General features: G+C 45.9%; 1 protein-coding gene across 2 annotated transcripts in view; it reads right to left on the bottom strand.

Moving 5' to 3' along the window:
- Window positions 1-3,318: 3,318 nt before the first annotated feature.
- The window catches only part of DUSP16 (dual specificity phosphatase 16), a gene marked incomplete at its 5' end in the record, with an annotated part of 36,372 nt that continues 18,249 nt past the window's right edge, over window positions 3,319-21,441 (bottom strand). Inside the window, 4 exons of one of the 2 annotated variants that reach the window (XM_084255120.1) lie at window positions 3,319-4,537; window positions 6,259-6,382; window positions 10,501-10,660; window positions 19,531-19,694. In XM_084255120.1, coding sequence (XP_084111246.1) covers window positions 3,358-4,537; window positions 6,259-6,382; window positions 10,501-10,660; window positions 19,531-19,694 — 1,628 coding nt within the window. In that variant the 3' untranslated portion in view covers window positions 3,319-3,357. The remainder of the gene's footprint in view (window positions 4,538-6,258; window positions 6,383-10,500; window positions 10,661-19,530; window positions 19,695-21,441) is intronic. The other variant, XM_084255121.1, reaches the window with a different exon arrangement.

The following is a 21,441-nucleotide window of genomic DNA, read 5'->3' as shown; positions in this document are numbered from 1 at the left end:
GTGGCGCAGCGGTTGAGCGCTGGGTTGCGAAGCTGCCCGCGGCCTCTGCAGCGCCGGTTCAATCCCCGGCTGCTCCCCGGCCACTGGAGGAGGGTCCCACATGGCGCGCAGACCTCTCCTGCCGCCCGCTGCTCCCCTCAGCAGTGTCCTTCAGTCCATCTGCCTGTTCTGCTCCCCGCTCTGGCTCTGGTGAATTCGCTCACGCTCCCGGCTTCTGACTGTACCCAGTGCATGTATAAACCAAACAAACAAATGAATAAATAAAACATGCCTCTATTAAAAAAAAAATAACATATATGAAATATGTGCTCACTCCTTATATTATTATCATTCAGTCTTCTGGTTAACAGCAAGCTATTAGTGAGGTTTGGGGGGAGTCAACTGACACAGATTTTCAACTGCACAGGGTGGGGTGGGGGTGAAGGGCTGGTGCCCCAACCTCTGAGTCGTTCAAGGGTCAATTGGATTCCTCCCAGTTTTTTCTACAAAAATGACTACACCATTCACGTCTTACATTAAAAAGTACGACGTGTGATCTGTCTTCCTACCCCGTGCTAGTTCTGGATTCAGCCAGAACATCTTTCCCAAGGCCCTGGGTTTGGACACGGTGTTGTCCAGGCCAGCTCTGAACTGCCAGGGGACGCGCCCGTGTTTCCTGTGAACGGCAGAGCACGGACAGACCGGACGGCCTCACCACTTGTTGTTCCGCTCAGTCCTTGGACCTGAAACGATCAGAGGCAGGGTCCACTCCTGCCTCCTCTCACAGTTTGGATGCTGCTGCTCCCGCCAAGTTGTAGCTGCAAAGAGCGCTCCTTTCTCACAGTTATGTATAAACAGGTACCAGTTTGGATTTTATTTCATTATATTAACATACAGGACACATCAAATGAGAAATGCACAATGTACCCATGCCACAGCCTGCCTTACTCCGCAAGAACTCTGTATTATATTCATATTAAACATTTACATATTCCACCTAACCCTGCAAATGTACTAAACTGATTTGCAGCATTTCTCATACACAAGTCTAGCTTTGCTCCTTAAAAACCACCTTTCCATGTCCCCCTAGTAGACTCCAGGGCTCCGCCTACCCCCCGTTACATGCCCAAGCCAGAAGGTCTGGGCTGCCCGGGCCTTGCCTCTCGGGCCGCCCTTCCGCAGGGTGGTCTGGATTCCAAGAACTGAGGATCTGACACACGCGGCAAGGACTGAAGGCCGCAGTGAACGAGCGCATCACAGCCAGTGAGAGGAAGGGGGCAGCGGCCAAGAGGAATCCCGAAGGATGGAAGGCATATTTCTGCCCGACGACCTCATTCAGACCACGTCCCCCCAACCCCAAACTTAACATCAGAGTCACCGCTTTCACATCAAAACTGTCAGACAGCTGGGCTAGACTCCGGGAGAGGCGAGCTGTTACGCACCTGTGTGTGTGTATATGACATTACCCAGAGAGCACGTCTGATTAGATCTAAGATTTAAAGGTAGACAGAAAAACTCACTCAGATCATGGAACAGAACCTTCCACGGATGGCAAGAAGGCACTCCCTCTGCTGCTTACTCCCTTCCTGCCTTGTTTTACACCCACATCACAGCACATCTCCAGTTCTCTCTGTGAAGCTCATCATCACGATCGAGTTGGTTTTGAAGCATGTCATTCTGCGCCGGCTTCAGGAAACGAATCCATCACATCCTTATCAAAGGACCATCCATTTCTTGCTCGGAGGAAAACCTGAGAGGGGCATCACACTAGCTGCGCTCACCGTAGGGACAGTGACAGCACCCACCCACCCCAGGAAGAGCTGCTGCCCTGGATGAGGCTGCCCCAGAGGACCACACTGCAGTGGCCAGGACACAAGTTAGCACTTAAAAGCAGTCATGTACTATCCCTTTTCAGCTCGTCCTAACCGCCCCTGCCTTCCAGCTGCCAGGGTGGATTCCACACAGTGATTGTAGGTAGGGCTGAGTGACCACCTTGGTCCAGCTCCATTGTGATACACCCCACCTACTGATCAACAAAAGGCCAGGTGGGTCGCTGAGGAAGCCTGGCTGTGTCTTTGCACCCTGCTCACAGAAACCGAAGCCCAGCAGCCTTCTGACACTGCTTATTCTGAACATTCTTCGCTTTATCAAAGTCTCTCTCAGCCCTACTGGTAAATTAAGTCTAAGGAAATTCAAGAAAATGACACCCTTATCCGTGCCAAGGGGGGATACTTCTGAGAAGTAACCGTATCCTGCTTCACCTCAGCAACCTTACCTGGCCCTAGTTTTCCCTCCCTCTTGGTGGTTTCCTATAAAATTCTACCTTGCTGTTAGGTTTTTCCACAATGCATCTGTGCAATGAAACAGAAATGGAAAATGTCTACTTCGCTACCTTGAAGGTGAGGCTGCTTTGCTACCAACCCAAATAAATTCACATCTGGCTTTAAACCAAGTTAATCTTTATTTAAAGGATTAATAATCCCATTTTGAACAATTCTTTGATTTATAAAGAGGGAGATAGACTTGTTTAGCGTCCCGACCTTAGCATACATACATCATTATGACCAGATTCCTGGCTGTTAAACTGAATCCTAGATGGCTTCCCTTCTCTTTCTTCGTAAAGTTGAGAAAAAGAAGAAAATAATTAACTACCTCCATCCAGGCCCAAGTGGAAATTTGTGCATAGACAGTCTGAATTGGTCTGAAAAGTGTGGCTAGCTACCTACCTATTCACAATGCCTACAAACGGGCTACCAGACATGGTAGTGGTGAGAGCCCCGACTTCTGTCTGAGGTACTGGGTTTGCTCTAAGTAGATCTCGGCAAGGCCCCTAATGGTCGGTCCAGCAGAACGATGCTCACGTCACCTGGCCGTCAGGCAAGGAGCTGTGACTCAGCTTTGGATGTGGTCATTTCTCTTGGATTCGCCATTAGGTTCTGTCCCTAAGAGGGTCTACCCACCCGACCCACAGGCTGGCTCAGACTCAGCACTAAGGTGCACTAGGGCAGGGACTGGACAGAGATTAGCATCTGAGCGCTCTTTGAGCACGACATGAACACAGTAGGGGATTCTGTCCTGTGACACCAAATAGAACTCGATTTAGTAAGAACAAGAGGCTGTGCAATTCATTGCGTAAAATCCATCTGTCAAGGGCGACTCTAGCATCTGCCCTTCCACTTCTGTAGAGAGAAATACTAGATGGTTTCTCGAATGCAGATGTTAAGAGAGAACCACCGTGTTGATCCATCTTCTGCTTTTACACCATCGCTCCATTTTCCAAAAATATATATGTATGTACATATATATATTTCAGATTTACAGGGAATATTTTTCGCGAACAAGGAACAAAAAGAATCCATGGAAGTCACGAGCGCCTTCTCAGGAGACCTCGATGATTTCCATGCTGCCTGAAAAGCTAGACTGGCTGCCCACTTTTCCCAGGTCTTCCCGCGCCCTGCTCTCTGACATGATGCTCTCTCCAAACTCCATCTGGCAGCTCCGGCGTTTAAACTGCTTTTCGAAAGGGCTCTCCTCGTGCCAGCTCCGCCGCGAGTCCGCTCGGTCGCCCGGCTTCTGCCGCCGGCGCACGGAGTAGACGGGGTCGCTGCCGGTGGGCAGCTGGCTGCAGCTGCAGGCTGAGTAGCTGGCACTGCCGCCATATATGGCCGAGGCAGAGTAGAAGTGAGAGGACTCCGTGGCAAAATACCAGCTGTTGGTCAGGGAAGGGGTGGAGGTCTGGGGAGCCAAGATATCCGAGTGCCAGCCCTTGAGGCCCAGCCCAGCGGCAGACTTCGCGAGGTGCTGCTGGCTGGTAGAAAGGCCGAAGAGGAAGTTGGTGTGGTAATTGTCCTCCACACTCCCGCTGCGATGCAGGGGAGACAAGAGGGACCTTTGGGAGGCGGCTCCGCTGGTGCTGGTTCTTACCGCATGCAGCCGCTTGCTCTGGCTGTCTGTGGGCCTGCTGCTCGGAGGCTTCTTGGGGATGTTGGCCTCCTCCTTATCAGGGCTGCTCTCCGGAGTCTGCTCCGACACTTCCTCGACGGGAGAGAACTGGCATAGCTTGTTGGTCCCGTCCAGAGTAGTGGAAGGTTTGTAGTATTCCAGAGCCTCTTCTGAAGAGGAGAAACCACGCAAGGACGCCGCCACACTGGCCGAGTACGAGACGGATTTGATGTCCAGCGAGAAGGAGCGCTTGAGCTTACTGCTGTCTTCCAGCTTATCCGCGGGCAGGTGGAGCCCGTTCAGCGCCTGGGCCAGGGAGCCGTCCTCCAGTAGGGGCGGCTGGGCGCTGGGCGCGCTGGCGGGGGGCACGGGCCTTTGCCCTGCTGCCGCTGAGGTAGCAGAGTTGGCACAGGGTGGACTGAGGGGCGCCTCGCTTTTTTGTCCACTCTCTGAGACCACAGGGGCAGGTTCATTTGGCTTCTCCAGGTGCAGCAGCTTGAGTCTGCTCTTTGACCCTGAGGCTCCAGTCTGGTTCTTAATCTTCTTCTCGTAGTCCAGGAGCTGGCCCAGAAAATTGAAGTTTGGAGATATAGTAGGTCTTTTTTCTTTCACAAATCTATGAAGAGAGGAAAACACTTGAATTTTACAACCATACTTTACCTTAAAGATATATACGTAAATAAATGAGACCTTCCCAAATATCTTTGGAAGATGATGGATTTGAAAGTTGAAGGAAAATAAAAAGGAATGAAGAATAAAAGAGTAATGTCTCTAGAACATGCTAGAAAGATGAGGCTAGGCCCCAACAGGTCCTGGCTTTAAGTCTCCTTGTTTCCAAGCACCTGAGGCTTCCTCCCCGGTGCCCAGGGACACCACACACCAATGCCAGCGTCAGAGGTGCAGCACCACCCATTTGCTCCAGCTCTGACTTCTCAATATTGTGTTTCTTGAAGTTCCTAGAGGCGCTTTCTCAAGAAAGCTCACTCTTCCTAATGACTGAGGAAGAGGGTGTCGGACAGCCAGGGCATCAAAACCAAAACTTAGTTCCTTCTCTTTGTCTCAGGGAGACAGAATAACCAGCTACAGAGTGATCTGTGCCAGTGTCTGAAAGAGAGTATCACCTCCTCGCTTAATCCTCAAAACTACCCTTTGTCAGGTGGGTACAATTATCCTCATCACATAGGGACCAAATCACACAGCTACTTGGGTGATTCAAAACCAGCCTAACATTTAGGACTTTTTTTGTAACCACCACATCAAAGATGCATAGAAGGTGGAAACAAATCATAGGTAGTTTTATGTCTCATTAAGGAAACAGAGTCTTAGAAATAGTAAGTAAATTCTTAAGTGGACTCCGACCCTCATGGACGCTCCTCACTAGATGCAGAAGAAATAATACTGAAAATCTGTTATCTTTATAAGGAGAAAAATCAAGACTCCTTGGAAATCAAGTCATCTGAAACAAATTAACAGTCAGAAATAACTGGCTCAAGTCTACCAAGAATAATCTAGGGTCCTCATAATAAGACTTTAACGTGGTGCAGCTGGAGATGGTTCTTCTGGTCTGCGCCCATAGCAGGAGGACCTTCAGGGAGGAGGCCTGGTGGGGGGTGAGGAAGCTACTGAAGACAGATGCCGGCCCCACGGCCCTGTGAGAAACTGTTTAGTAGCTAGTTTCCCACTTGAGAGGAAAAGTCCAATGGTTACACATGATCTGTTCCATGTGTCTGATTTATTGTTCCTTAATCAGTTGGAAAATGACCACCTCTACCCAACAAGACGGAGGATTTGGATTCATCAGTCACCCAAGAAAAACCCAGTGCGTAGGGCTTACCTGCCTTCCATTTTTGAGAGGAGGGAAGCAGGGCAACTCAGTCAAAATCTGAGCAACTCTAGAATTTTTATTCATGGAATGGAGTCTGACAATTACTTTTATGTTTGCAAGTATTAAACTTTTTCCTCACCATGACACCCAGTTTGAAGCAGAGAGAGATTGTATTAGCACTGTTCTACTGGAGTCTTTTTTTCTTATCTCTAACTTCAAACAAAGCACAATTTCTGTAACAGGATAGTGACCTCTGCCTGGATTTGTTATTTCTTCATTAAAACTTAGAAAGCAGCTGAGGGTGAATTTAACACAGGTTAGGGCAGAATGCACGCTCGATGCCAAAAATGCATTCTTCTCCCATCTTTGAAAGACCAATGAAAAATCCACAGTCACCTGTGAAGAGTGGGGGTAAAATAGTCCAGGTCGATTTGAATTTGGTGACCCACTCTCCTCTCTAAGATTCAGGTCAAGTGAAAAGCCAGTCACAGGACACACGGTCCTGTCCTCACCTGTAAGCTTCATCGAGGGACATATCCATCCTCTTCATGATGTAGGCGATCGCGATGGTGGCTGAGCGAGAGATCCCGGCCAAGCAGTGCACGAGGACACAGCCATTGGAGGCTTTTGCTTTCTCTGTGAGTTAAAAATTCAAGAAGGGTCACAGCAGTGAGGACTGGTTTCCATTTACTGGCTCGAGGTGTCTATCATCTGAAAATTCAAAGTGAATCTCACCTGTTTACAGACTATCCTTTCAAATTGCTTTCCAGGAGACAGGGAAGGGTAATCCCCAGCACTTACACAGAAGGCAATTAAGGGCCCAATGTGTCAATAAGCACTTTGCCCCCAACTCAGGCTGCCTGGCTCTAATTCAGCACTTTACGTTGTGCATTTTTTACATTATTTTTTTTGCTAGTTTTTTTTTTAAAGATTTATTTATTTATACAAGAACTGGGGTACAGTCGGAGGCGCAGGAGGATGAGAGAATTCACCAGAGACAAAGTGGGGAGCAGAACAGGCAGACGGACCAAAGACAATGCTGCGGGGAGCAGTGGGCAAGGCAGGAGAGGTCTGCCGTGCCATGTGGGTTTCTCCCTGGCCGGCCGGGAATCGAACCTGCACTGCAAAGGCTGCAGACAGCTTCACAGCACTGCATTCAACCCACTGTGCCACCAGGGAGGCCAATTTTTTACATTATTATTTTAATGACTTTTCCAGAGCATAAATCCTACATTGTGATTGCATGATTCCACTTGTTTAGTGCAGAAAATTTCAGAAATACAGAAAAGCACAAAGAAACAAACATCCAAAATTCCACCCCATAAGGTATAGCTAACATTTTGTCTGACATAGCCTTTTTCTAAGTATAGATGAGATCTTAAAATTTGTTAAATATATTTTCATTGCAAACATATACAGTGCTACTATTTTAAAGGGAGGAAGGGACAGGGAGAGAATCACAATGCTACCATATCACAAGGCAAATAGATGCCACATCAAACTACTTTTAAAAGGATGGAGCTCTGAGAACTACCTTCCTATAATTTCGCTATTTTTCTTCGGTAGACTTTTAAGTATGTCATAAAATGGCCCAACTTTTATTTGCGGAATTTAAGGGGGACCGAAGAAATTTTCATCCCTTTCTTGACTGCCTCATTGCATCGTGTTAATTTCCCACAATGTGGTAGAAGAGCTCCTGGGCAGGTTGTTAGAACAAAGAACTAAGGAACATTCAGTTCATGCTGCCATCTCTTACTGCTGAGGAACATTTAACCCTTCAGGTGGGACTGCATAAATGATCCCACACAACACATTTTAAACAGTGTTAATTCTAACAGTCACAGGTGTGCTCACTCAATTTTAGTTTGCTTACCCGGACGATTACAGGCAAGCTGCATGAAGCTCAAGTCTTCCCCTTTCATTCCTGTTTTGGTTGATACCAAAAGCTTACCAAAAATTGTGATTCTTGGACTTAACAGATATCCAAGAAATCTGCTCTGGCACCTGAATGACACAGGCTACTCTAATCTCACTGTGGTCTACGTTACAAATGTTACAATTCTCTAACATAGGACTTGCTATTCATTATGTATAACATTATGTATAACCTAACAGTCTACGAGTGTTGGGTAAATGAAGACTGGTCAGGCTTTTGCACCACTGGCCTCTGTGGCTGTCACCTGTGGACTCGATTGTGCTAATGCAGAAGGTTCTTGGGAGTGTGGCTTGGGGCGCACATGCCTGATTGTGGACACCTGGAGTATGGTGTGGGCCCGCATAAGTGAAGTGGGCAAACCTGCGCCTGGAGGCTGAGCATATAAGGACAGCGTCCCACAGCGATGGCTATGACGAATAGTGGCTATGAGAGGGCAAGTGACTACGAGAGGCAGGACCAGGAGATGATGCCAGAGAGAGCCCAAAGAGAAAGTGTTTACTGGCACGACAACGAACTATCAGTTTCCCTTAAAAGGCCTAACACGGGGGCATGCAGTACCCTATACATACTGGCAGGCTGACACTTTTAAACAGCAACCTTTATTAAAAAATGTTAAAGGATTAGAAGGGGGAAAAGCCACTAGAACAATTCAGGGATAATACATGGCTGAGTAAAAAAGAGCAAGGATAACATGGAAAGGGTAAGAGAGCTAGGGAGGAAGAACAGTGACAGAACAGTGCTAAGAAACTAACTCATAATTTTTAAAACAGCTATTGTGTATTTAGAGCTAGCTATGGCAGTCCCATGGTGGTGGACTCTACACACCTCACCTCATTTAATCCTCACCATATCCCAAGAAGGTAGACACGTCATCTCAGTTTCAGATCAGGAAATTAAGGAACAGGACTTTTAACTCACCCCAAATCATTTAATAACTCATGGAGGCAGGACTCATTCAGTTTGGTCCCAAAGTTGGTGCTCTTAAGTACCTCCCTGCACCACCCATGTACAAAGTCAAGAGTTTGGGGTGGGTAAGGTGGGGCCAGGGCCACAAAGACAGTGAAGGAGAGGGGACCCTTAGAAGCATCCAGCTAGAATGGTGATGGCTCATGAGTAGCTAAAAGCACAAACTAGCAAAACTATGATGAGCCTGTAAGCTAAGTCCTGGTATGAGGGTACCTTCTTGTGACTCTGTCATAACTGACGGCGGCTGGAGCAGCCTGGGGAAGCAAACTAGCAGACAGTGAGCATGGGCTGGATGTCCAAAGCGGGCTAGAGGTTCTGCCCCGGCTTATTCAGGTGGGATGAGGAAGGTGAGTCACCCTAAGTAAGTATAGCCAAGCAAAGGAAATACTGATAAGTAAGTAAAAATATTTTCAGATATTACAAATGAATTACAATAGGTGTTTGTGTGTATCCGACCAATGTAGAACGGGTTCAAGTTTGTTCGTATGAATGAAGATATAACAGGATGACCCCAATATCTCCCATGAAAGAAGAAAATAAGCTGTAGGCAATGTTACTCATATTCTGTGCTCTTGATTTTCCCCTAAACTCCCCATCCCCCAAGCTCAGACTTCAGAGAAGCAGGTTCTCTTTTTACACGGATCCTGGAATTGAATTTTTAGCTAAAATGAGAGCCAGTCCTCTAGATTGAAAGGACCAGCAATGGAAACATGGACCATAACTGATGTCTTTTAAAAACTGAACGATATGCTGCGTATTTCCCAGCGATGAAATTTGGGCATTGGCTTGCAATTATTTTAGTGTGAATTATCTAAGCACATAAGCTGTTTCCAGAATTAAAGATCCTAATTAAAGATACCAACTTCTGGCAATCTGGACCCTTGAAAAAGGGTAAAGTTTCTGTATTACCTCAAGTTCCCAAAACATAATGTAGAAAATTCCTCTGGCAGATGAAAGGATATAATGAGGAGCTTAATTTATGTATTTTCACTTTCAAAAGGAAGTAGTTTTTTTTTTTTTAATTACAGTAACTTATTCAATCCATTTAATTATGAATTAGAACTTGTGTGACTGGGGTAAGAAAAAACAACAAAACCTCCTCTCATGGAATGTCAAGAGTCACACCTTGTTATGTTCTCAAGTGCCAGCAATGTTTCTCTCTGTTCAATCGCTCTCTCCAAAAACCACATTTCAAACAGACGTCACCATGTACTACCCGCAGACCTGATCCTGCGGCACCAAAATGTCACCTCAGCACCTGACGTGAGGAGCAGGGCAGCTCCAGGCCTGACAGGTCCAGCGAGCAGAACAGTCTGCTCAAGGTCACACCCAGTGACAGCAGCACGCCAGGGAGGTAGGCGCGCATATATGTGTGTGAGAGTGCGTGTATGACAGGAATTTTATTAGATCCCACACTACTCAAAACTACTGCCCTGTGGACTGAGGCTTAGGAATCTTGTGACATGCAGACTTTAAATGTCATGAGATTTGTTTTCACACGATTTGCCTTTCTTTGGCTAAACATGATAGCAGCAAGGTAAAACAGTTTGAGGAAAGCCACCAAGGGTTCCCCAGTCTTTTGTAGGATTTGAATAGGCAGATAAGATGATTTAATCCCCAAAGTTGAATTGGCTGTCCAAACACTTGCAAATACATCACAGATCCTGAGGGGCCAAGCCAGCCCCTCAGGGCCACACATCACACAAGCCCTAACACCACATAAGCAGCACCTCCTGTTGTTTTCAGATTTTTTCTCTGAAGGCAAAAAAAAAAAAAAAGCAAGAAGGGAGGGTTTCACCTAGGCATGAAGCTGTCTCACCCAAAGCGCTTGTCTGTGACTCAAGCTACTTACCGATGAAATCTACCGATTTGTCCAACCACGGCAAAATTTTCTCACAAAAGCTGTCATTCACAGGCACTCGCAGGAAGTGAGACTCGGGGATAAAGTCAGGCTTTGGACAGGTGTTGCTGGCATTTAACACATAGCCGATCCCATTTTGCTGCATCAGCTCCTGTAGAGGGAGAGGAATTAAAGTGACTGATAATACATGGACATGATCATCTTGAAGGAGCAAAGTTAGATATAATGATAAGAGTCACTAGCTTCCTTGAAATAATAAGTTTAGCCGATGAAATGCACAAACCTAGCACAATGATTTATTAGACTTAAGTTTAAAGCAGTTTTTTTTTTAAGGGCAAAGGAGCCATTTTGAATAGTGTACTTGTACACCTGAGAGGAGAAAGCAAACACTGTACAAAAATAAATGAACAGTAATGTAAAATATATATAAATAAATTATACAAAAATTAAAAAAAAAGAAAGTGTGCTTGAAGATCACCCATCACTAATAGAGTCAACTCTCTACTACCTTCATTTTGAAAGAGAGAGAGAGAGGTGGAGCAAAGAATACAAATTACAACCAGTTTACTATGACCTTGGATTATATGCAAACTAAACGTGCTGGGTTTTCTCTGCAAGACAGTCCAGCACATTCTTCTCCAAAACTAAGTCAATTTCCAGAGCTTAAGTATAAGTTCTATATACTGAGGATTCAAACATACATATCCTCTTAAGTTTCCAACTCCTATTTCCAGCTACCTATGGATCTCTCTATTTGGGTGTTCCATTAAATTCCTTTAAATTCAAAATGTCAGAGGCCCAACACATCACCTTTCTTCCTTCTCTGCCCCCCAACTCCTGTTTCCTCTCTATAATAATCCCAAAGCTGGTTTATGGTCATAACATCAGATACACTGGAGGTAGAAAAATGAGATCACTAGCCTCATCCTCCTTCCTCATGACTCCCCACCCAAATGGCTGCTAAACTCTTGCAGTGTTACCGCCCACTTCCCAGTCACATCTCAGCCCTCACCACCACAGCGAAAAAACCACCAGGGAGCTCTCAGAGCTTGCAGTGCTTTCCTCTTCAAACCACATACTGGACAGAGAGGAGAGTGAGCTTTCCTACAATTAAACATGCTTGGAGGGCCTCCCTGGTGGTACAAGGGTTAAGACGCAACCTATGAAGCAATCCGCAGCTACTGTAGCATGAATTCAATTCCTGGCCAGCCAGGGAGCAACGCACATGGCGCAGCACACCTCTCCTGACTCACCCACTGCTCCCCTCCGCAGTGTACTTCGGTCAATCTGCCTGTTCTGTTCCCCACCGTGTCTCTGGTGTGTCCTCTCACCCCCTGCATCTCTGGCCTGTACCCCAGCTCGTGTATGCATAAATAAATCTTTAAATAAAAATAAAAATAAACATGCATGGAGTACTTTATCCACACATTTAATCTCACTGCCTACTTCTGTCCCATAAATCTGCAAATCCCTCAACATCAGAGACACCTGTGCCCTTCCATGGTGGTGTTCACACCTCCCAGTGCTTAGAAGGCCCTGCTCCTCTGATGACGCTCTCCCATATTTCCTATGTTGTTTAAATTAACCAGTTGTGGGCCTCCCTGGCAGCCTAGGGGTTAAGTCTCAGCGCTACCAATGCGAAGGCCCACTGTGACTGCCTGAGTTCTATCTATCCCCCAGCCAGGGAGCTGACCCACATGGCGCAGCAGACCTCTCCTGTCTTGCCCGATGCTCCCCTCAGCAGTGTGTTTCGATTAGTCTGCCTGTTCTGCTCCCCCACACTGTCTCTGGTGAATCTGCTCACCTACCCGCACCTCTGGCCTACACCCACCATGCAAAAATAAATAAAATCTTAAAAAAAATTAATTAACCAATTCTGTGTCCTCTTCCCCTCTGATGTATTAATCATTCCTTTCTCTGTCCTCCCACAATACTTTGCTCGCCCCCTACTGCTAACGCACTAAGCAGAGTGTTATAATTAGCAGGTTATTCTTGTCTCTTCTCTGAGTAGCAAAGCAGTGAGGTCTTGGACTGTCTTGCTTGTCTATCTTCAGCACCAGGAACACAGTTGCACCCAACATGTTCACCTGACCCCCTCCACCATTTCCCAGGCCAGCCTACAGAACCTGCTTCATAGTCGTCCACAGTGCCTCTTAGGAAATGTTCTATGCCTGGCACAATTCTGTTCTAAGCAACTCTGGTCACTTCCTTTTCTTGGAATGCTAGCTCCCCTGCAAACGTTTTCCAATTACCTGAAAGATGGTTGGTAATTTTCTTCCTATTTTACCCTACTGAGACATGCAATTATTCCCTAATCTTCATTTACCACATCTGGCACAATAAATGTGTTTTATTTTATATAAAAAGTCAACTTAATAAATCCAGATCATGGATGCTAGCCTCTCAACTGTGAGGTGGTGAGGTCAAGAATTCAACTTGGGAACTGGACCTTTTTGGAGAGACGGGCCCAGGGCCATGCCAGAGCCTGGTCTTCTGATGGTCTTGCCTCCTCCCATTGGCTGAGAAGCAGGCTGTGAAGACCTCACTGGAGTTTACTGCAACTTTTTTTTAATTTATTTATACAAGCACTGGGGTATAGGCCAGAGGTGCGGGAGGGTGAGAGAATTCACCAGAGACAGAGCAGGGAGCAGAACAGGCAGATGGACCAAAGACACTGCTGAGGGGAGCAGTGGACGAGACAGGAGAGGTCTGCCGCACCATGTGGGGATCTCCCTGGCCGGCCCAGAATCGAACTCGCGCTACAGAGGCTGCGGACAGCCCCACAGCATTGCATTTAACCCGCTGCGCCACCGGGGAGGCCCTGTTGCAACTTTTAAACTCTGGTGCATGTAGCAAAGGTCACATCTGTCCCTCTACCGGCTAGTATCTACTCTCCCTGGAATAACAGCAGTGGGTCGCTGGTCCTTAAGGAAAGGGGCCCTTTTATATTTCCTTCTCCTGTTCACAAACAGTACTACACAAATTTATTAAATTAAAAGGAAATGGAAGTGGTAACACTGCTTCCCACCCAACTGAATGCAGAGACATAGAGGTTTCTGAGAAGAGGGGCTGATGCTAGCAGTGGGTGCTGCTACAGCACCGTCAGGAGGCTACGGGACACTCTCACGCCAGACCAGATCCGTCACACAGCCGTGGTGACTCAAATATAAGTTCCCCACAGAATGAATATAAAAAAGTGCCCTCTGACAAGCAGCCCCATGACATACATTTGTAGAAAGGGCCACTTAACTGAAATCCAATTAGAAAATAGTTGTCATGCATCTTCGCCAGAGGCCTATCATCGTCTACTAACATGGCGCCTATGAATAAAATAATACCTGACACCTAACGGATGCCCCTTCTGTGCCAGGTCCCGTGTTAGGCATTTGAATGGGCTGTCTCGTTTAATTCTCACAACAACCCTTTGACACAAGTACTACTATGATCCCCATTTGAAAAATGAAACTGACATTGAGAGAGGTTCCATATTGTCTGCAAAGTTACAGAGTAGAGACTCAAATCTGAGGAGGCCCAGCGCCAGAGTCTGCACCCCTTGGTGGCCATACTCTACCCAAGTTCTTCTTAAACCTAAGTAGTTGGAGCAACAAAGTTATGGCCTACATATATCCAAAGGTAGAAATGGTGTAGAAAGTTTTGACTTCATTCTTTTTTACCAAAATCTGTAACGAAGTAGAAAGCAAAGGAGTGTCACTCTGGCTGTGAATATCTTGAGGAGACCTTGGATGTGACTCAGGACACAAGGCCACTGTGGGGAGATTTATGCAGGTTGGGTATTTTACCCTCTTTTCCCCCTTTCTGTGGCCTCAACCACATCGTGGACATCACAGCACTGGTCCTTTTGCCACATTACAGTGGTGTCTACTGCCTCTGGGACTATCCCATATTCAAAGCGCAGCTGTGGGGTCGGAAAGGACACAGAGCAGGGGCCGTTCTGACCTGACCTATGGAACACGGGCAATGCCAGCTTACAACATTGTGCCAGCAGAAAAGCATTCCTCACTTAGAAAATAATGTCCCACAGGGGCCTCCCTGGTGGTACAAGGGGTTAAGCACCGCACTATAAAGCAATCCCCAGCCTCTGCAGCATGAATTAAATCCCTGGCTGGCCAGGGAGCAACCCACATGGCGCAGCAGACCTCTCCTGTCTCACCTGCCGCTCCCCTCAGCAGTATATTTCGGTCATTCTGCCTGTTCTGTTCCCCATTCTGTCTCTGGTGAATCCTCTCACCCTCCTGCACATCTGGCCTGTACCCCGGTTCTTGTATGCATAAATAAATAAATCTTTAAAAAAAAAAAAAGAAAACAATGTCTCACAAAAGACACACCTAAAGAGTAGCTTGACTTTAGATAACTGGCAAAAGGGGGCAAGACATTATGTGTGATAATAATTTAAACACAAGATGAAATGGGAAAAAATAGAATTTCAATCATAAGTAGAACCTGCATTATGAAAAATTTACTTTAAAAACACTGACTTATTAAGCCAATTATCCAACTGCTACTTGAGCTTCTTGTGACAAAATGGAACTTAACAAAACAAACAAAAAATAAAAAGCAGATAAAAATCCTGAATGTCACTATGTAAAAATACAATCTGGCTCCTTAGTTAAATGCCATTGATAACTACCTATCCTCTGGATTAGCTGTTTCTACATCAGTGAGAAGTTGGCTAAAGGAAGAAATCATCGAAAATGAAATAATATAATGGAATTTTTCATTTTAACCTGAAATGCAAATCACAACCAAATGCATCTCAACCAACTACAAGGTCCATTTCTTTAAAGGACAGCAAGAGCTTGTGAAACTATAATAGTATAGAGTCCTTTCAGATTATGACACTTCCTGAAATATTTTACAGACAAATGTAATTTGTCTTTCCTTCACCTTTCCAGAACACTGGACTTTCTAGAACATAGAAAAACCAACTCCCTTCCTGTACTCATATTTCATCAGTGTGTGTAATATTCACATAACTGTACATAAATGTAACCATGCAGCACACTGGCCTGTACAATTTTTTGTTTTTTTTTTTTAATGCAGAGAAGAACTGGGGTACAGGCCAGAGGTGTGGGGGGTGAGAAAATTCACCAGGGACAGAGTGGGGAACAGACCAGGTAGATATACTGAAATACACTGCTGAGGGGAGCAGCAGGCAAGACAGGAGAGGTCTGCTGCACCATGTGGTTTGCTCCCTGGCCGGGGACTGAACTCATGCCACAGTGGCTGATGATAGCTTGATAATGCTGAGACTTAACCCCTGCACCACCAGGGAGGCCCTGACCTGTGCATGTTTAAGAACACACGCACTGTGCCCCCTGAGCCCGCTACTCAGATGGTGGACTGAGCGCCTGTGCCCACCAGGGCAGCCATGTCAGGAAGTCTCCAAAGTCAATTATATTTCTCCTGAAGTTTCATAGGACTGTTATATTAACTTGCTTTCTCCATGCTTTTTATGAAAGGTTGTTTAAGTGGTTGAGAGGGCATCTTATGTCCATGTCTCTCACAGTGGATCGGAGAGGGAACTATATAGTTATGAAGAATAGGTCTGTGGCCTCTCTGGTGGCACGGTGGGGAGTGGGGGGAGTTGGCACTATCGAGCTATCGTCAGCCAGGGAGCTGACCCACATGGTGCGGCAGATCTCTCCTGTCTTAACCACTGCTCCCCTCAGCAGTGTATTTCAGTAGATCCGCCTGTTCTGCTCCCCACTCTATCTCTAGTGAATCCTCTCACCCCCACACCTCCAGCCTATACCGCAGTTCTTGTAAGAGTAAATAAACAAACAAATAATAAAATCTTTTAAAAAAAGAACGGGGCACCTCCCCAGTGGTGCAGCAGGTTGAGTGCCATGCTGTGAAGCGGTCCGCAGCCTCTGCAGCGCGGGTTCAATTCCTGGAGGGACAGGGAGATTCCCACATGATGTGGCAGACCCCTCCTGCCTCGCCCACTGCTCCCCCCAGCAGTGTCTTTGGTCCATCTGCCTGTTCTGCTCCCTGTTCTGTCTCTGGTGAATTCTCTCACCCTCCCATGCCTCTGACTTGTACCCCAGTTCTTGTATAAATAAAATTCTTAAAAAAAAAAAAAGAATGCATCTGACTATTTTACAGAATAGTCATTGCTTTATTCACAGATGTGTGTCAATGACTTCTCACCAAATTATAAAGAGATATGTAATCCATTCAGTTCCGTTTCAGTTGTGTAAAGTATGCTTAACAGAATATAAATAAACAACAAAATCTTTAAGCTTCCAGAGAGTGGTCATTGAGGCTGTTTAATATTTAGCTCAACTTTGAGCGAAGTCTGCTACCACATGCTTTCTACTGATAAAACAATCTTTCTTCTCTGGCTGTCAAATATGCTTCTGACACCTTGACCGCTCAGGTTTCTGAATTCCTCCCCTCAAGCACTTACTCCAGACCTACTCTGATTTCTGTCATTATCAATAACCATACCCCTCCCTCATTTCACCCAACCCACCAAGGACCATAACCCTCTCTTCACTCACCCCAGAATCCTTCAATCACTCCAATACCTACATCTCTTGATCCAACCTCCAGTCTGTCTGTCCTTCGTCCCCATGTTTTTCCACCAAGCCTAACTTAAATTCTGGGGCCAATCATTATAGTCGCTCTCTTTCTTTTCCCTCATTTCTTCTGTCCCACCAGCACTTCTCTCCACTCCCTTGGTTTTACAGCCCCGGTTAAATTAAATTCTCCACCTAGTCCGCATCTGCACCAGGCAGTTGTACATAGCCACAAACACATTCCGAAGCATCGCCGGACCTCACCCACAAGCCATGCTCCTTGGCAGTCATTCTATTTTCTCTCCCGGATGCACTTTCCCTCCCATCCCCACTTGCAGCTGATGGTCTCATTCCCTGCTGTTCCTCCGAAGAGAAAGCTTTGCTCACTTGCTTCTTGGACTACTATAGCCTTCCCCAGTATCTACTTCTCACCTCCCAGGCCTTCAATGTGGACATGCTCTGGACCCAGACTGAGTGCTTAGTCTTTTTCTCTGCTCCATCTGTATTTTCTCTCTGAGTAATCATATCCATTTTGTCTACTAAACTCCCAACATCTGTGCCCTCTCCTTCAGGAACCGCCCCAATAGCTCACATATCCTTCTGTCTACTCAGCTTCTACATTTTAATAAAAAAAGAAGATACTATTAGGTAAGATGGCAAACTTTTCATCTTCAAGATCTTCAGGAAGAAAAGAAGTCTAGTGTTCCTCCTGAGCAGGAAGATGGGTTTGTGCTAGCTGTAAAATCAAAGCAAATGTGATTCTAAAACTCAGGTGGGTGGGTGTTATTTGGGGAATCCATTGAACATTTCTGGAATGTCAATTGTCTCGCTCACCAAATAAAGGAACCTGCCTTCATGAGCTCTAAAATCACCTTCAGCATTAAAAGTGCCCTCAGCAACGAATCTAGAGGTTAAATATGCCAGTTTCTATTTAGCCATTCAGCGAAGCAGTGCCTTCTCATTGCTCAGCAACCCTTAGACTTTCTCACATCTGTTGTAAAACCTCTAACCATCTTCCCTAACAACTGTCACCAGAGTTGTTTTCCCATGAACTCCCGTAAGCCTTCTCATCCCCTACAACCATTTTCTCTCAGTGCATCTATGCACACATCCCATTTAGTCACACACTTAGAAGCCAATTAAAGAACACTGGGCTTTTCTGTCCTCAACCCCAGGTGCCAGTGACCAAGTTCACTGACACACTTGGAAACCTAGAAAAGCCCTTTAGTGAAATACATGAGCCCTTTATGGCAGAAGCAACAGAAATGACAGAAGCAACGTTACTTGTGAATTTGCCTGCTGACTGACGGGTTAAAGTTTCCTGGGGATAATTCCAAATAAGATCCTTAAGTAGCAATTTTATTTTGGTTTATTTTCTGATATGAGCATCCTTATAAAGGGGTTCCAGCTTTGCTCCAGGGATGCATGTGACTGTAGGAAATTCACTCTACTTTCTGTGACACAGTCTGCTTATCTCTAAAAGAGAGTTAATGAAAACCATATGCTCAAAGGCAAGGTGACCCCATTAGAAAGGCTGCCTACAAGCACAGGCCATTAACATTTCAAAAAGGCAGATCTCACAGCAAGAACAGACATATTCACAACAGTGTTGAGGCAAAATTTTGGAAAAGCAGGAATTTTAGGGTATGCCTGGAATACCTAAAGCCAGCCAATCCAGAAGCCTGGTTCACAGTCAGTCCAATTCTCTCACTCAAGGAAAAAAATGAAGGCCCTTCACAAAGGGTTCTTATAAACAACCAATGGTTGAATTGAGATCTTTGACTGCTTTTTCAATTAGAGTAATGAGAACTTTTAGAAGAATGTTACCCTCCAAGAGGCTCAGAACACATGCAGTGTACTTGTCAGGCAGCTTCTAAGTCTATGTCCTCAGGGACGATATGCCAATGCAGACAATGGCCTCAATCACTGGGGGCTTCTCTAATGGACATCGCGTTGGTCTGGCCCACCCCACCTCTTTCCAGCAAGAATCAAGCTCTTCCTTGTTCTTTCTCAACCAAACTGCTCCAGCAAGCCTCAGACAGGCACCTGCACGCATACTCTCAGCCCTTGTCCTCTCCAGCAGACTCTTCCTTGATCCAAGCCCACCTGAGTGTTTTTTCAGTGCGCTGCAGTAAATAAATACATTTCTAAACATGAAATAACTTAGACAGTATTAGCCTTCCTGAGTATGCCAAGACGATAATGGAATAACGGGTACCATAGGAAAGTAAGGCTTATTAACTTCTGAAAAGTCCCATCCTGCTCCAGGTCTCTTGGGCCTAAGAAGGACAAGCAACTATGACAATGATTTCAGTATCTTGGGGTAATCAATTTCATCAAACAAAAGAGGATTCCAAAAGATGCTGCTGGCTGGGGAGCCCCCAGGAGGGAGGTGCTGGAAGTGACAGCTAATGGGGGAACACTGTTTCTGCAGCTGTTAATAATAGCCCTACAGTGAGGGATATTTTTAAGCACCCACCTTGTTGAGGACATCACGCTGGCAGCCAAGATACAGGTTGGGAAGAATTCGGGTTGGCCCAATGTTGGCGACAGGTAAGCAAGGCTGAGAAATGCAGGTAGGGACGAGAGTGGATTTTCCTTCACAGAGGCCAGGGAAACAACGGGAGAACTCGGCAAAGCCACCTAAGAATAAAATTGTAAAAGTAGTCAGGTACAAAGACAAAAATCAGCCTGTGTGAGCTATTCAAATACTGTTTAAAATACAGTTTAAAAAGAAAAACCCAGGGCCTCTCCGGTGGCACGGGTTGAGTGCAGCACTGTGAAGCGGTCCACAGCCTCTGCAGCGCTGGTTTGATTCCTGGACAGCCAGGGAGATTCCAACATGGCGCAGCAGACCTCTCCTGCCTCGCCGCTGCTCCCCTCAGCAGTGTCTTTGGTCCGTCTGCCTGTTCTGCTCCCAGCTCTGTCTCTGGTGAATTCTCTCACCCTCCCAGCACCTCTGGCCTGTACCCCAGTGCTTGTATAAAAAATAAATCTTTAAAAAAGCTCACAGATGCATGTGGGCACCCATGCACCTGTATTCCTTTCTACAGTTGGGGCTGCAAAGTCTGAGATGCGATCCCACCATCAAGTCTTGGCCACAATAGGATGAGCAAGTCCTGGGGACCCTTAACAAGTCCTCCTTGTCTCACCCTCTTCCTCTTCAGTCCCTCACAACTGCTCATTGCTCCCCCCCCCCCACCCGCCAACCCGCCATGGGAATGCTCTTTGGAATGTAAAGAGGATTTAAAGTCAGTAGCAAGAAATGAGGCCAAGATAATTACTCACAGAAGCAAAACAGGGATATAAAAAAGTGAACTGAGGCAAGAGATTATTTCTTCAAAATAAAATGGATCAAGTTAACATTTTTCTCTAGAATTGGCTTTACATGTTCCTACTCCACAGGTTTTTAATTTCAAAGATATCACAAACATTCTCTGTGACTCTTCTAAATACTCTCTGTATCGAGTCCTTGGAATTCCCTGGGCAGTTAGTCAAGGTTCCTCTAATTACCACAGAGTCTCAGGGTCTGCTGTTCACTGTGCTGAGCCCCATAGAGAAGTGTTGCTAGATCCCAATTACTTATTGTACATGAAGGCCTGTGGCAAGATTCCTGGACTCAGAAGAATTTGAGTTTTTCTAGTCCTGTCCTTGGACTGAATGCTCTGTGACCTTCAGTAAGTCATGGGTTTGCCACCCTAGTGAAGAGATGTCTTTCCAGCCCAATACACCCTCACCTCTTTAGGAAAACAAAAATGAGCAAGATCTCTATTGGGTTTTCCAATCTCAATAGTCCTGGTTAACCAAATCCAAACCCAGGAACCAACCAGATACCGATACATTTTCAGGTAAGTCACTGCTATCCACACTCAGGAGCTGAAGAGATTTGGAATCTGGGGATAGTTATGTATTTTTAATACTATTAAATATAAAAACAATGAACATGTTAGGTCTTCTCAGAAGACAGGGCAGCCTCCCCAAACCCTACCTTGACTTCTTGGGTCAAGTCTTAAGACACTAAAAATCTCATGAAATATTTCTCTTTGTGTCCTTGAGTTACAGTCTACTAGCCTTTCCAGAATCATACAAAATATGTGCTTAAATCCTGCAGAACTGCAAGGGGTTGAGAAGGGACTGTCATCACTTAATGCCCCCTGTGTCACCCGCTGGATGCCTGTGTCTAGGGTCTACACACTGCAGTCACGCAGCAGAGTTAGGATGGCAGGGAAATGGTGACAACTGTGCCATCTGTGAAATATAGAAGTGCACCCCCAGCCACCAACCTAAGTATCTGCATGGTTTTTGCTCACAAGCAGTTGGCTTACTAAATGTCTTACAGTAGCCTGCAGGAAAGAGTGGGCGCTCGCATCACAGAAACCCCAAGTAGCTT

The sequence above is a fragment of the Talpa europaea genome (genome assembly GCF_964194135.1).
Source record: "Talpa europaea genome assembly, chromosome: 15".
Classification (NCBI taxonomy): Eukaryota; Metazoa; Chordata; class Mammalia; order Eulipotyphla; family Talpidae; genus Talpa; species Talpa europaea.
The sequence above is the reverse complement of the archived record's forward strand: the minus strand, read 5'-3'. Positions and strand labels throughout refer to the sequence as shown.